The 16049-nt window shown below is 37.1% G+C and overlaps 5 protein-coding genes and 1 non-coding gene across 8 annotated transcripts; 2 read left to right on the top strand and 4 right to left on the bottom strand.

Annotated features, from left to right (window-relative positions):
• The first annotated feature begins 2804 nt into the window (after positions 1 to 2804).
• LOC105264768 (PEST proteolytic signal-containing nuclear protein) lies at positions 2805 to 4778 on the top strand. Its single transcript, XM_011301870.1, has 3 exons — positions 2805 to 2931; positions 3746 to 3945; positions 4171 to 4778. Exons 1-3 carry the CDS (start codon positions 2895 to 2897, stop codon positions 4405 to 4407), a joined length of 474 nt encoding a protein of 157 aa, XP_011300172.1. The 5' UTR covers positions 2805 to 2894; the 3' UTR covers positions 4408 to 4778.
• A 208-nt stretch (positions 4779 to 4986) lies between these two features.
• Positions 4987 to 6035, bottom strand: RpS26 (ribosomal protein S26). 2 transcript variants are annotated; one of them, XM_011301868.1, is made up of 3 exons: positions 5962 to 6035; positions 5141 to 5449; positions 4987 to 5071 (listed from the first exon to the last, which is right to left on the bottom strand). In XM_011301868.1, exons 1-3 carry the CDS (start codon positions 5962 to 5964, stop codon positions 5036 to 5038), a joined length of 348 nt encoding a protein of 115 aa, XP_011300170.1. In that variant the 5' UTR covers positions 5965 to 6035; the 3' UTR covers positions 4987 to 5035. The 2 variants fall into 2 exon arrangements, with proteins under 2 accessions (XP_011300170.1, XP_011300171.1); XM_011301869.1 differs by having other exon boundaries at positions 4987 to 5059.
• A 326-nt stretch (positions 6036 to 6361) lies between these two features.
• On the bottom strand, positions 6362 to 8993 carry LOC105264763 (myoneurin). Its single transcript, XM_011301862.1, has 5 exons — positions 8684 to 8993; positions 7649 to 8260; positions 7154 to 7386; positions 6965 to 7072; positions 6362 to 6886 (listed from the first exon to the last, which is right to left on the bottom strand). The coding sequence occupies exons 1-5, from the start codon at positions 8801 to 8803 to the stop codon at positions 6643 to 6645; spliced, it is 1317 nt and encodes a 438-aa protein (XP_011300164.1). The 5' UTR covers positions 8804 to 8993; the 3' UTR covers positions 6362 to 6642.
• Positions 8994 to 9692: 699 nt separating this feature from the next.
• LOC105264764 (zinc finger protein 41-like) lies at positions 9693 to 12850 on the bottom strand. Of its 2 annotated transcripts, XM_011301863.1 has the most exons (7): positions 12536 to 12850; positions 11293 to 12189; positions 11114 to 11221; positions 10679 to 10840; positions 10345 to 10586; positions 10191 to 10271; positions 9693 to 10108 (listed from the first exon to the last, which is right to left on the bottom strand). In XM_011301863.1, the coding sequence occupies exons 1-7, from the start codon at positions 12668 to 12670 to the stop codon at positions 9865 to 9867; spliced, it is 1869 nt and encodes a 622-aa protein (XP_011300165.1). In that variant the 5' UTR covers positions 12671 to 12850; the 3' UTR covers positions 9693 to 9864. The 2 variants fall into 2 exon arrangements, with proteins under 2 accessions (XP_011300165.1, XP_011300166.1); XM_011301864.1 differs by lacking the exon at positions 10679 to 10840.
• Positions 12851 to 12863: 13 nt separating this feature from the next.
• On the bottom strand, positions 12864 to 15938 carry LOC105264765 (zinc finger protein 62). Its single transcript, XM_011301866.1, has 7 exons — positions 15295 to 15938; positions 14306 to 15211; positions 14118 to 14225; positions 13826 to 13987; positions 13513 to 13754; positions 13252 to 13332; positions 12864 to 13160 (listed from the first exon to the last, which is right to left on the bottom strand). Exons 1-7 carry the CDS (start codon positions 15418 to 15420, stop codon positions 12908 to 12910), a joined length of 1878 nt encoding a protein of 625 aa, XP_011300168.1. The 5' UTR covers positions 15421 to 15938; the 3' UTR covers positions 12864 to 12907.
• Positions 15822 to 15892, top strand: TRNAG-GCC (transfer RNA glycine (anticodon GCC)). Its single transcript has one exon. It is a non-coding gene; the product is annotated as a tRNA-Gly (tRNA).
• Positions 15939 to 16049: the final 111 nt, after the last annotated feature.

Raw genomic sequence — 16049 nt, 5'->3', positions numbered from 1 at the left:
AAAAATTGTGACAACTTATCTTTCACGATCTCAGCGCGGAATTCGTATTTTTATCATTCTTCCTTCCTTCCCCTTCCTTTCCTTCAGCTTACGGGAATTATCTGTTGAAAAATAATAATAATGTATGTAATAATATCTTTTGTATGTTAATTGAAAATTTCTTCAATTTATTTATGGAAAAATGATATTTTTGTGAGCTCAATGTATTAGTTATATAGTTTCATTACAAAATGGAAAATAATACATCTCATTTATCAAATACATATATATAGTGGATATATATACTCAAAAATACTGAGTACGGCAATGATAATGAGATTCTTCTTCTTAATAAACAAAAAAAATTGAAATACTACATAAAAAATCGAAGGATTGAATTAAGAAATCATTTAAATTGCGTGACACACATAAGAATTCTTTTCCATCATGAAATAATTACGGAAAATGCGTTCATTTTCTGATGTGTGCAACTTGAAAATTATTTAGATATCATGGAATTGACGGAGGTGTTGTCAATTGAATTCCATTTATTGGGTGATTCGATGAATTTGGGCGGGAGAATGGCAGTTTGCGTTGTAGAAGAAGGGTGATGGATGACACCTGGTGATAAAGGGAGGGCCCTAGGGGGCCCGTAGGAAAGGGCCGATGATGGTTGACACAAGTGATTTTTAGGCGTTGTCCGATGCACGATGGGCGGCCACCGCTCGTCCTGACTGCTGTGCATTTTATCAAGAAGTATCAAAATATGTCTGTGGGTATAACTATGTGGGGTAAAGTGAGTAATGGCGAGAGATCTGTGACTGTGACACTGCGGGATAGCAGTCTCACTCGAGTGTGTTTTTAAGAAAAATGAAAAGATACGCATCACTGGGTATTTCATGGTCATAACGCCCTCATGTCCCTGGATTTTCTTTTATTCAGACAATCACCGATACTGGGATCAGCCCTGTTGACTCTTAGACGATCGCTTTATCGACCTCATGATGTCTATCGCCACAATGGGATACAGTTACCTTTGTTCGGTTATCCATTGCCTGCGGAAATGCTCCTATTTTACCTCGGAAAACCGTTTTAATCGTTTATTTTGACATTATTTACTGCTTCACTATGTAATTTTTTTTTTATTTAAAAACTATGTAAGTTATTGGTACTGCAAAACACGCAGGATTTCGACGTAGGGGAATTTTTTCATGAATTGTTTAATTTTCACATTTTGAAATGAAATTTTTCAATCAAATCGTTGGAAGAAATGAAAATTGAAAATTAAATTCTCCTGTTAATTAAGGGTTTTGACAGTCAAAGGATTATTTTTAAAGGGGTAAATCGATTGTTTTCAGATCACTTATGAAAATTCCAATTTTTCAAGTTTGCGGACACAGAGAAGAATTGTTTATCAAATATTATTATTACAAATACCTTGAAACTTGAACAGTAGAATGTTTCAAAACGGAAAGCAACAAAATCATAATCGCCGAGTTCCATTTAAAATATGTGTGACGGATCTGAATTTTGTGAGGATATTTTCACATCCCCGAAGCATATCAATTAATTATACTGCCCACCGCCCATGGAATCATCATGGAATAACTTATCCCGAGCAATCTCATAAATAATCCCAACAAATTTGATAACTCTTGGCTAATTATGAAACTGATATTATCAGTGGGAGATGTATTGTGAATAGTCCTGGACCTCGGTAGCTCTTGATTATGGCGTCTAGAAGGTTCTCCAGATAATTCAACATCAGATGATCATCAGGCCCGGGCACGTGACAGTTTTTCGTCGATAAAAACTGAGGTCTGGTGCTAAACTCTACGTGGCTCTCAAGATGTTGAAAAAATAAGCCTCTTTAACTGCAGATACGACTGCAGATGAATCCTCATTGACTCACCGCGGGTGTTCGTGTCAGTATCAAAATGTGATCCGGGCACATGGAGATATTGCCTGAAGTGGATTTTTAGAGGATTTTTTTTTAGAGGACTGATCTGGCTGCTCAGCGGGATAGCGTTCGAGGGCTCATTTCCGAATTCCCGGAATCACATCGGGTGGTGTGCGATGATGGCTCGATGACGATGAGTCAATGAGTTAAATAAACCGAGAGTTATTTTTTTTTTCTTCTTTATTATTCACGTCGTAAATTTGGGGGTTTTATTAGTTGTCGAGTCATCGGTATTTCTTCGAAATTCATTGCTGGGGGGAGAGATCATAACGGGATGGCAAATAATTGTTTTTCCTTCATGCCATGGACAATTTTGTTGCCAAATGGTCAGTGGCTATGAAGAGACTGTCAAGAGAAAGATTTTGGTTTTTTTTTTATTTAATTGCGGTAATTTTCAGGAGTTTATTACCCTCGGCCGATTATCTATTGGTAATTGATCAAGTTATTTATTGACGATTATTGAATATTATTGTGCACAATGATTCAGAAATTACAGGCTTTTTCATTAATTATTTATCTATAATGGATTTTTTATATTAAAAAATTAATTTCTTGTAGCCGCTTCTGATTTTTTACATTCCAACTGTCATTTTTCAAAATCTGTCTGTTCGAAAATTATCTCAATGTGCATTCTATCCCAAGTGTCCAATTGATCCCGAAGTTGTTTCCAAAATGAGAAATTCCGAAAATAATTGATTGAATATTTAAAAAAATGATTACCATCGCAACGAAGGAAACCCTAAAAATCCCAAGTCTTGTCCCCGAAGAGGGCATGGTGGCGTCACCTATCAGCTCTTCTCGAAAAATTCATGAAGTAACGCTCGGCAAAGCAGACTTCCATTGCCTTCAACCATCGACTCCAGCTTCTGTCCAATTACAATGACTTCGTGCTCCTGGGGACGCCTCAGTAGATCGAAATCGTGGTTAAACGCTGAAAAAAAATCAACTCCAGACCATGTCACGACGCAATCCAGGGGAGGACTACAGAAAAGGTTTTGTTATTTGCATATGAAAATTACATTACTCAATACATTCGAATAGTATCAATTACCTCGTCCATAATCACCTCCAATATTGAACATTCACAGCTCTCATATTTATATCGTTTACATGCAGTGCCCTACTTTCCTCCGATTGACAAATTTGCTCGTACTAAGAATTCCCAACATAAATTCACGATTTTGAGTGGCAAATATATACATTGATCTCTAAGAAGTCGTAATACACATCTGCATGCATTTTTCGTCCCCTGCAAGGACTAGAAAACCTTTTAATTATATAATAGTCAACAAATACGTGTCATGATGAACCGTTAAGCCTTCACGTAAAGCATCCAAGCGTTAGAAATTCCCAGCCATGAAAAATCCTATAAGTTTAAAACAGGCTGTACAAATATGACTAAATAATAACAAATTCACTCATACTCATGTGGTACAAAAAGTTAAATTGGCTCTTCAATGAACTCTTAGGAAATATCTCTGAAACTAAGGGAAACCTGAAATTTCTGAGAAATCATTTTTTGTAGAGCTTATTCGTTCCTACAAGAAAGGTTGTGACAAAAATTTCGGAATTTTTCATAGTATTAGAGGTATTTCCGAAAATACCGATGGGAGAGGATTTTTAAATAGTATTCTAAGAGTATTCTCTAAAAAATTCGTCAGGTTTTCTCGTAAATTTTTTTATACGTGAATATAAGAGCACATTTCATGATACAGATATGTGTAGCATGCGGCTTGAGATTTTCCGGTTTATAAAATCAGTCTCGTTTAACTTGATCTGAACTTTGCCAGTGTTTGACGTTGTCAGGGTCAAGTACCTACAGAGCGGAGGATAGGAGGGATAAGGATGATGACAGGGACAGATCACCCCTGCGATCAGAGGACAGGAGGGAATCACCCACTTACGGACAGGGAGACTCTAGGAAACAGAAATTAACGTTTGGATTTGGAAAGAAAGTACCGACTGACCAGAAGAAAGGAATACAAATGAAATTGGGAGCAACATCTGTAAGTTCCCTCTAACCTATTCTATTTTAATTGACAATTGTTATGTACGTGTAGTTTTACGCGTGAAAAAATTCAACGGAAAATCTTACGTTTTCTCTAAACATTGGCTTGAATTCAGAGATTCACCTTGTAGCATTCCAATCACCGAGTTAAGAGGAATTATTTTATGATGGCATATTCTGAGTTATTATTATATTTAATTTAATATTGATGATTGTGTTGCAGAAACCAGTGACCAAGCCCGTGGCAAAGCCAACAGTAGCCTCAGTATTCAATGCTGATGACGATGATGAACCTGAGGAGATGCCTGCCGAAGCACGAATGAGAATGAGAAATATTGGACGTGAGACTCCGACCTCAGCTGGGCCCAATTCATTTGGAAAAACTAAACAAGGCTTCTGTGATTCTAAGAAAATATTCGAGAAAACACTTAAAAAGGCGATGGAGGAGGCAAACAAATGATTCTGTTCATGCGATTTTTTTTCTAGTTTTAAGAGATAACTGTACATTCGTTTAATGTAAGAGGTATCATGGGGTAGCGGAGAAATCTCCATGCTGAAGGTTTTTATGATATCCAGAATGTTCTTTTTGCAAATAGCCAAGTCGCTTTGACCTCAGATAAATTTCGATACATCGATCTGGCACAGGGAAAATTGTATCAACTACATGTGTTAATATTGTGGAATTTTAGATCGCATCTTCCCTCAGTGTTTTCTGATATTTTCAACAGAGATATTTCAAATGTAAATGGAAAATGCCGGAGAGCCGATACACTCAGTAATCAGGAATATGACTAATAAAAATTTATTTGTTTCAATTCATTTTTAATAATATTTCTTTTAAACACATTATTATGAAGAAACCACTGACCGTGGTCAATTTGATTAATGAAAATATCGCAATGAATTCTTAGAGTCTCTCTAAATCTGTCTCAACCACATTTACTACTCCCTTTCCAACTCTGACAATTATTCCTTTCAAATAATTCCAATCTTCAAAGGGTGAATACAAAAAAAAAATAATTCTCTCAAACACCCAAACCTGTTTTTATCGATTTTTATTTATTTTGTAATTAAAAATTACACATGAATTACTTCCTGTTTTGCTGGGGTCCCTGGCGCATGTCCTGAAAGGAGGACACGTGAAATGAGTACAAATATTAATTACAAATAAATAAGTAATTGAGAATAGTCACCCTTGGGAAGTTGCGAAGAGGTGGTGTCCTGATACGACGATCAGCCTTGGATCTGTTGCGAACAACTTTGCTGTGGATTGCGCATGATACACAGTAGTGCAATTTTGCGTACAGTTTGGGGAGCTGGTAGGTATCATAGACACTTGCGTCGTTGATGTCTCTTACAGCTGCAGCCTCGACGATGTTGCGGATGACGAATTTTTTGATCGCCTTGTCCTTTGGAACACAACGAGCACAGTTGGTACAACGAACAGGATTCACATGGCCTCGACCATGTTTTGCCCTTCCACCATTCCTTCGCTTTGTCGTCTGGAAAAAAAAATATTATCCGATGAAAATTAGTTCCTCCCTTCATTATCCCAATATATCAAGATAAATAAATAAATAATAAATCTATAATATTTGACAAATTACAAAATTCGTCAAGTTTCTAATTTTTTAATTTGGCAAGCTCTAACGCACTCAACATTTATTGTTACTCGTGCATTCGAGGTTATGTTAACTTCCACCCCCAAAAAAAGTATTTTTCAACCAAACTCTTGGACAATAAATTAAATCATTACGGAAAAAGTAACAATTCCCCATATTTTTTAATAAAAACGTATTATTTTCCATAAAAAATATGAAAAAATGCTCTGGCCACATGGCATCACGGAACGTCACTACTTTTCCTCTAAATATTCCATTATATTCACAAAATCATCACAATTTTCCCCCATCCGCGAATGCAAATTCATTTCAAGCTCAAAAATCGAGAGAAAATACCATTATACTAACGTAAATCGGAAGATATAATTATAAAACTTAGAAAACTTGGTTACCATTTCGCCTCGAGTACCGTGGCGGCCAAGAAAAGAAAGCGGAAGTGCTCGGTACTCCCAACAGTGATTTCTACTCCAAAGTCGAAACACAAATTTTCAAGGATGAATGGAAAATCAAATTTATATAAAAAACATTCGTCAGTTCGTTTTTTATTCTCAGACTTTTTTTTTCATTCAAAAAAGACAGATAAATGCATTCTATTACGATACATTATCTAAAATTGCTACATAAAACATCAGACGTCATCTTGACTCGATTCTGGTGGCAATTTCAAAATTGCCGAGTACGCCGTAAAAATTTTCAAAATCTCCAAAAAACAGGTCTCAAATTTCCAACTTTTTCAGATTACCCCCGATACCAATAAATAACAAATTTAGCAGAAAAGTATTTTTATCCATTTAAACTACGCGAAAAATTCACGAAAAATATTTCCATAAAGCTTTATTTCACGCATAATAATAATAATTTTCGCATAGTTTCTCGTAAGGCATCGAATATCGATGGGAAGCTCTCCGAAGAATATAAAATTTATTTATCATTCCAGGCACTACTCTCGAAAATCCCCCATTAACATTATTAGTATCGGTGCATACGACGAAACTATTGAGAAGTCCAACTTATATTCTATTTCTTAACAGTTCACGAACACGAAAACAATTTTCAGTACCCAATTGTTCATTTCAACTCTCTCGTCTCAGCATCCCATGACGAAAGGCTTTATGGTGCCCTAGTTTTCGTCTGTTCTCGAACTTCAGGGGGCACAAGTCGCACATAAAGTTCCGTTCGCTATCATGACCAGATGCCTGGTGCGTTATCAGGTCATTACGGATTGGAAAACTTGCTCCACACAGATCACAGTGATGCTCCCACCTCTCTGGGGGTGTATGCTGAATTGCTATGTGGTACTTCAATTTAGAGTACCTCCTATGTTTTAAAATTAATTTCTTACATTTAAAATTCCGATTGGCACGAAGTACTTGGATATCATTATTTATTACTTACGAATATTTTTTCCCACAGCTGAGACAAGAAATGATGGATTTTGGATTGGGTAGTATTTTTTCTCTGGGGGGTGCATTGATCTTAGCCAATTGTTGTTTCCAAATAGTTCTGAGAACATAAATCGGTGATAATTGGACAACGTTTCTGTTGAAAATTTTATTTGATTTTTTTAAATGAATGAACCGTTACTTGAGGGCACATGAACGGGCGAAACGAGCGTATGAATGTTCATTTGACACATGGAGATTTCTGAAATCATCGAAACTCAGGTGGAGGTCAGGCTGTTGGCCACTTTCAACTTCCTGGGTATTTTCAATACTCCTGCATGGATGATTGTTCATCTCCGGAGATTTGGGATTGCTATCTCTTGATTTCTCCACTTCGCAAGAATTACAGAGTTGTGCCCGTGCTCGACTTTTATTCTACATAATATCAGGGATAGGCAACATCAATCAATTGAAATAGATTTAATTCATCACTGAATCAAACAGCCACCCTATTATTATTTTCTATACTCAGATAAATTCATTGTTATCTGACGGTCATATTCTGATGAGGAGCTGTCGAAATTCTCAATGTCAAATGTTGGATAATAATAAAAAATAATTTCGAATATTGTATGAGTTCATGTTGTAACAAATTGATGGAATAATTCATAATTTGTAAAATCATCATTAGGCATACCTTATATCTGATAAGACGAAATTCTGAAACGGATGTGGTCCTGCCACATTTCTTACAGGTACGTTTTGGTCCTCGGAAGGGTTTAACGCTCGGATTTATAAATATCGAAGACTGATTTTCATCCTCGAGTTCATCGACGTTTTCCTGGTACCCAGAGGGGCCAGCCTCGTCAATATCGATGGGCTCTAGCTTGCATTGGTGCTCTACAAGGGCATTTGAAAGAACATTATGATTAACATCTTGTCCATTACTCCAACTGACACAGTCATCCATTCGTTCGAGCTTGACTGCAGGTACCCTCAGGAAGATCTCAGAGAAGTCTTTATAGCTAGGAAGATCATTGTACACAGCCTCGGGGAAGTGATAAGTCTCCACTATTATGGGATCCTTGCTAAAGTCTGAGGCATCCTCAGTCGACTTTCTCTCTCTCGATTCATTTTTTTTCCTCGTAGGGCTTGCCATTTGCTTCAACTTTTCTATCCTCAGGGTTGAGGATTTCTCTAGAAGCTCGAGGTTCGCTTTTAGACAGAGAACGTGGAGGTTGTAACTGACCTCTAAGGCATCAAGACATCCTGGACATATGTGATGCGGCAAACCATCACCTGGACGAATCTAATAAACAGAAAGTATTTTGGTAGCTGAAGCCTCGAGAGTCGGCTCATTTCTTAGTGGAGTTTTCAAGGAATATCTTTGAATCTAAGATAGATTGAAATATTTTTCCGCATGCCTCTCTCATAGAGTAGAATAACAGCTGCAAGAAAGGTATTGACAAAGATTTCGCTGTCTCTCTTAGACTCAAGGATATTCCTTTAATATCTCTTCATCAGCTAAACGGCTAAATTAAAAAAGTAATTCTTTAGTTTTTCCCATAGCATAACCTGAAAAGAAAAATTAAAAGATCATCCACGGAACGCAAAGGAATTTTATGCCCAAAAATCCACAAGAATCTCAGCCGACAAAAGGCACTCCCTGAGAGGTTAATTCAAGATACATTTAACAATTTTCAGAGCCAAAGTGAAAATATTTTCCACATACTTGCACCGGTAAACACCTGATCATCCTCACGATATCCTCATCATTTTTCCGGAAAATTGGCGTATAATCAGTGCCTCTTGTAGTGCATAATCTGCACGTCTGTTCCATAGTTGCACGCATTATTAGCACTGGGTCCTCAATTCATGTCATTCAACAGCATTAAATCCGCTGAACCCTCCGGATATCAATCTCAATTTCTATTTTGCCCGAACAATCACAACATCAATGAGAGTAAAACAACAATACACTTTTTAAAAGTTAGCTGATTGATTCTCGTGTTGATCTGCACGATCTCTGAAATTATTTCTAGTACTAAACTGGGCCGCAAGTTGAATAACATTGGGTTCCTTGCCTATTGTTTACATTCGCACGTGTGGGTCCGAGGACAAAGAACTTAATGTTTGTGTGTGACAACTTTCGAAGTTTTTGTAAAGTGCACTGAGTTTTATCATCCGAAGTCGGTAGGAGAAAATGAGAAAAAATTTGAGAATATTGGCGGGCTATGGAGAATCGAATGTGGAGGATCGATTTTATTGACTCACAGTTATGAATCCAGAACCTAGAATTTACGCGGGATCCATAAATTTGATGTTGTTATAATTATATAGACATCATTTTTTATTTAATTACTTACCTATATTGAATTTTCAAATTCAGATGAATAAAAATTAATAATTGGTTAATTTCAAGAATGATTCGAGGAGTAAATTCAGTGTTTTGTGAGTTGTGATGTGTGATAATAGTGCAGGTGACCTATGGTTTCTTCAATATCGATTAGAAATTATTTGAACATCAGTGAGAAAAACTGAATATAGTGAATGTGTCGTTGAGGATTAATTTGATTGATTGGAGTCGTGGACTGCGGTCGAATAACGGACGTAAGGTAAACACATTGAAGAATTTTCTTATTTTTCAATTTTTTTTTTCTGGTATCATTAACGAGACAACTGAGATGTCGATTTTGAAAAATCTCTCACCCATTTCCCAAAAATCATTTGATTTGGATTTTTGATGAGAAATAATTAGTTTATTAAATTAAACAGGACTGTCGTTGATTTGTGACAATTGAAACAGAATAATATCGATTAAGGTATGACATGAAACAGATTATAATCAATGTATTCCAGAATAATCTTTGACAAATGATGATGAAACAATGATATGCGATTATTTACACCAATTTACCGGGATTCCTGAGGCTCTGGGGCAATATGTAAATTCCTCATGTGTTTATCGAGATTGGATTTCTGGCCGAATTTCGAGCCACATATATCGCACAAGTATTTTTTTTCTCCCGTGTGTTTTCTCTTGTGATTCGTTAGTCGAAATTTCTGAGGAAAACGGGCATCACATACTTCACATATGTATTCCCACTCCTCAGGAGGACGATGGCTCATTATGTGGGATTTCATGTGTCTCTTATTGCTGAAAAGAGAATTCCATATTTGAGACACAAAACTATTTAGGGAAATAATTTCGTTTGAAATAATATCAGATGGATGCCTACAGAAATTTTTTTTGGCAATAATCACAGAAAAATCCGTTAGACCCATGTCTCTGTACGTGCGCCCAACGTGCTGCATACGTTCTGTAATTTTAAAAATTGAAAAGAATCCCTTCAATAAGTTCAATTAATGAACGAATCGGATAATCGTAATTACCTGAATTTTTTGTGACAAATGGTACAAGTCTGGGGAGTTTTTCCACTGTGAGTGTTTTTGTGGTCCTCCATGACACTCCGCCTGGTGAACTTCCTGTCGCATTGCGGACAGGAGTACAACCGTTTTATCTTCAACGGTACGCCATGCACGTCCTTCATGTGTTGATTAACGAGTTCAACAGTTTCGAATTTTTTCTTGCAACGCTTACAATGAAGTTTCAAGTGTATTCTTTCATGTGTTTGCTGCAATTCCATAGATGAAAAACGAAATGACATAACATATTGATAACTTTACAATTGTATTAAGCTACCGGTGTACGCAATAACGGCATTACCAAATTCTTCTTGTTGTAGAATTTTTTCTTACACGTCCGACACTCGTATTTCGGGATTTTATCGTGGGCCGATTCAACGTGATTTTTCAACGACGACGCACTGGCGAAGTCTTTTTCACAAAATTTGCATTGATATCGATAGACGAGCGATCGACTGTGCAGCTAAAAGAATTAATCAGTCAATTTAATTAGATATCCACAAAATTTCACGTGAAGTTCAAAGATTCGCACTTATGGAAAGACTTTTCATCCCTTCAACTATCTTTTCCAATAGAACACCCATTAGAATTAATGTTAATAATAAATAGTGTATTACCGAAAATCCTCTACAATTTCGATAGACTTTCAATATCGCCGCATAATTGTACAAAAAATGTTCGTCTATGCCCTTCCATTCTTTCTTCCATTGCCACTAAAAAACGAACTCTTACTCACATAAACATGATCGTAGTAGATCTTCTTATCGACAAACAGCTTCTGACAGTACGCACAGCTCATCTTCTCTATAGCCTCATCCTCCATCATAGCTTGACGATGTTCCTTCTGCAAAAATCACCACCATCAACCCGCGAATTGTTGTCAAACCCAAAAAAAAATGATCCACAATAAATTACATTCAAATGCAGCCTCAGTAGGTTCTTAACACAAAAATTCTCGAGACAGTACTTGCACGTATGTCTGGGCCTCTTACAATTGGCATGAACTTTAAGAGCTCTTATGTCCCACATCATTCTGTTGCAAAGCCTGCAGAAGAACTTGATGGGCCGCCCGGGATGGCTGTTATGAAAATCACGTTTGTGCACACAGAAATCATAAGCTGTGGTGAATTTGTCCTGACACTCTGCACACTCTACGTCGTAGGGTTCGTGCATTTTCATGTGTTCTCTGAGTGATGTCTCCCTGTCCAGGGTAATTCCACATGTCTTACAAATCTCCCGGGTCCTCCTCTCCTTCACGGGCTTTTCCCTCATCTCTTCATCCACCTTTTGCTTCTCCTTCCTGCGTTTTTTGCCGTTCTCAGCTTCCGCAGGAAAAAACTCCTCAGCATCCGAGTGTTCAGAGGCCGAAGTAATTCTCTCCTCCTTGATATCGATTATCCCCTCGTCTATGCAGTTCTCTGGAGCTTCAGTGCACTCCATGTTGTCGTAATGTGTCTTGTGCTTATGCTGGAGAAGTTCCTCTGAGGTCGTGAAGTCAGTCTCACAAAGATTACAGACCCATTTCGAGTGGTGAAACATTTCCATGTGGCTGTCGAAGGCTTCTGCATCCTCGAAACGAATCTCGCAGATGCCACAGATACCTGGATTACCTGCTTCCATCTGCTGGGATTTTAAAGGCATAGAGACAGTTCCTCGTGGCTCCAGGATGAGCCTCTGGGCCCGAGACTCTGACAGTTGCTTTCGGAGCTTTCCATCGGTTTCTATTGCTTGGATTAACAATTTGTAGCTGATGTTTAAGGAACGTAGGCACAGGGGACAAATATGACTAGGAAGGTCATCGTTTGGATTCACCTGGAAATGATTTTTTTCTTTTCTAAAATCCATTAGAAATTGAGTATATTTTCTTGAGAGCAGTTTACAGTGAATATCTCAGAATTGAAGAGAAACAGTGAGACCGTTGCAGATTAATTTTTTATGAAGAGAGATGACAGCCAAAAAAGTATCTATGTAAATATCATTATCTTCATTGAGTTATAAGATATTTTGTTAAAAACTTGTTGAAGGAGAGGTTTGTTAGTAATTCATATTTCGACGTTTTTATGTTATCTCCTCTTCGTGGCATTAGTGATTAATAATCATTGAGTACGATTCATGTAAAATTAGACGAAATTGGGATACATATGCATTTACGACTCACCAGAATTGGTAAACACTTGCTGACTTTTTCGGCTATCTTATTCTTCTCTTCGAACAGTGAACGATAACTCTGACCAGTCTTTAAACATAATCGACAGATTTTTATGGGTTTGCTAGCATCAACTTTCGAGTCCATTTTTCGAAAGGATAAGTTAAATGTTAGAGTTTAGAATTTATTCCTGTCACATTTTTAGAGGTTAGGAAACCCGTGGGTCAATTTCTGGCGCCGATTTTCGAAGGAGCACTAATGGGTCACGTAGAATGTATTTATTTAACTATTTTTCATTTTAAGGATTCAATTTTTGAACCGATAAATTAATTTGAGAGACTTAAACAACAAAGTTGTATCAATTTTATTTTCTCACAGTCACAATTAAACACAGGGAAGACGATCGAACCCAAGTATTTCTCTGTGGCTCTGATTTCTGTGGGCTGTCATGGTTCTTTTACTGGGAAATCGAAATTCACAGATATTGCATGGATATGGATGAATAGCTTTGTGTCTCTCTACGTGACGCTGTAAATTGGAGTGTCTTTGGAATTTCAGATCGCATATTTCACACTGATATCTCCATTCTTCTGGAGGCAAATGCCGAGTGATATGTCTCCTCAAGTTGTTTTTATCCCTAATGGAGGAAAAATTAAAAATTAGAATAGCTAAAGACCTAAAACAACTTTTTTCTTTTTTTATGACGGTAACTATAACTGATCACATACGTGAACTTATGTTTGCAATAATCACAAACGAAACCTTCATTCTTGTGCCTCTGCTCGTGGGCCCATTTTGCCGCATACGTTCTAAACATTCAGACAATTTTTTTTTAAATACAAATTAAAATAATTGGGACTTACGGTTAACTCATGATTAACAGAAAATCATATTGCAAATTCTTCACGAGATAATGTTATTCTTTCGTTTTAAAATGATTAATAATGTTATTATTCTAAATAATAATTATTTATGGAATGACTTTCAACCTGAAAGTCTTCTGGCACATGTCACAAACGTGAGGTCTCGTTCCAGTATGAGTATTTTTGTGATCCTGCAAGAGTCTCAACTTGAGGAACTTTTTGCCACAGATTTTGCAAGAGAATTTCCCGGCATGGGGTACGGAAATATTGTGCTGTTTCAGTAAATGTGTAGCAAGAATTCGAGTGTTATCGAACTTCTCTCCACACTCCTGACACGTCTGATTCGCATGCCTTTTTCTGTGTTCTTGCTGGAACATTACAATTGGAATTTTGAGAACACAAGCGAGTCGACATTTCGTCAATTCCCTGAAGTCCTCACCATACTCCTCGAACCCCAGAAGCGCTTGGAACAAATATCACATATATATTTAAGTTTTTTCTCATGCAACATTTCGATGTGAGACTTCAATATCGTAGAGGTTCGGAATTTTTTGTCGCAGGTGGGACATGTGAATTTGCCTTCATCTATGGCTTGATGGTGCTGTAAAATTTTTATGTTTCCTTCAATACATTCCCTTTTTTTTCATAGAAAATCGAAGACATAAATACATTTTTTCCAGATTAAATTAGAGTTTGCAATTGAATTGGTTCAAAAGATGATCCAAATTTACCCGAATATGGGAATTATAATTAGCTTTTTGCACGTAGCTCTTCCCACACGTCTCACATTCGAACTTCTCCGACTCTGGATCCTTCATCACATCTTCATAATGATTTTTCTGAAATAACAAACGATTGAAAATGAATGCATGTCCTCAAATGAGCACCTAGAAATCTTTCTGGAGAAGACTCTCCGTACATTCTGATGAATCTGCAACTCAGATTTCTTCAAAAATTCCTGGCCACAATACTTGCATTTCTGCTTAATTTTCGCGCAAAACTTGTGTCGTCTCAGAAACTGAACACTCGCTGTAAATCTCTCGCACTTCTCGCAGAACCACTTCATCTTCTGATCAATAAAAACTTTATGTACATTTTGCTTATGAATGAAAAGATCATAGGGGGATGAGAACTCTCGGAAGCAAGTTTGACAAGAAATCTGTCTTGGCTCATGCATTTTGACGTGAAGCGACATCAATTCCTCCGTTGCGATTTCTACACCACAGACTGTGCAAACAATATTTTTCCTTTTTGATGATTGTGCATGTACCTCAATGCCCTGAGAATTCTGTGGGTCTTCATCTTTGATGTCAATGGCCTCATTAACATTGACGTAATGATCTGAAATATTCGCCGAGCCATCGGACTCTTCTGCTTCTCCTTGATCATCAGTCGTAGCTTTTTCAGGAGAATGAACATCATCTTCTTTAGGAAGATCAGTCTCAGTTTCTTTATTCTGATCAACAATTCCATAATGTTCTTTATATTTATGTCGAAGTAGATCCTCCGACGTTTGGCAATCTTCATAACAAAGATTACAAATCCATTGTGAAGAGTGCGATGCCGTCATGTGATCATCGAAATCAGTCATGCTATAAAAATTGATCTCACATATACCACAATACAGTCGCTCAGTCGTGTCAATTTGCTGAGAGTCATCATCCACATCTTTCTCCTGTTTAATATTATCAATTAAGATTAATTTCAACTGCTGTCTCAATAACTCATCAGCCACCAGAGACTGTGCTCTTAATTTATCGCTTATGTCCAGAGCCTCCAGACATGCAGAGCAAATGTGAGACGGCAATTTATCATTTTGTCTAATCTGCGATTGAGTAGAAATTTTCAACGTCATTCGCAATTTGTTGATGAATAAATTGAGGCATAGAATTTCGGCGTAAAACTCACCTCTATTGGTAAACAGTTGTTGATTTTCACAGCTATTGAATTGGATTCCAAATCGAAAATTGAATGATATCGCTTTCCCCGATTTGCGCATAATCTACACACATCTTCAGTGATGTTTGAATCCATTTTTTTACAATAAATAAATAATACTGACTTTATCCTTATTCTGTGTGGATCACTCAGTGTTTATTCCGATGTTTACAATTAAGGTTATCACGTCATATTTATCGAGTCTGTGCAGTGCGCACAGCATTGTTTCCAACAGCTGTTCGTTTTTTGTATACCATAGCTACAGCTCTCATCAGCTCCATTTAAAAATCAAAATAGTGCGATCTCAATGTAAACAAATGGAGACAGCGATGGCGGAATGTGCGACTGGATACATCACTATTTTATGACAATTCGTATGGATTTCAGTATCTGTAGACCATGTGCTGCGAAGGAATATACTCTGAAGAAAAGAAGATTGCAAATACAGCGTTCATATTTCCATTCAAATATAGGTAGCTTTAATTCGCATAACACCTGCATCGGTGGTCTAGGGGTATGATACTCGCCTGCCACGCGGGTGACCCGGGTTCAAGTCCCGGCCGATGCAATAATTTTTTCTTTCTTTACAACAAAATGAGAAACGACTAATTTTTCTTTTCAAGGCCATCCCATAATTCTATTCGAGTATATCAACCAATCTGATCACAGTCATCGTCCATTCGTATCCCTTGAACTTTTTATCATTTAACCATTTAATCTTTGAT

The sequence above is a fragment of the Fopius arisanus genome, unplaced genomic scaffold (assembly GCF_000806365.1).
Source record: "Fopius arisanus strain USDA-PBARC FA_bdor unplaced genomic scaffold, ASM80636v1 scaffold00025, whole genome shotgun sequence".
Taxonomy (NCBI): domain Eukaryota; kingdom Metazoa; phylum Arthropoda; class Insecta; order Hymenoptera; family Braconidae; genus Fopius; species Fopius arisanus.
This window is presented reverse-complemented; position numbering and strand designations above follow the sequence as displayed.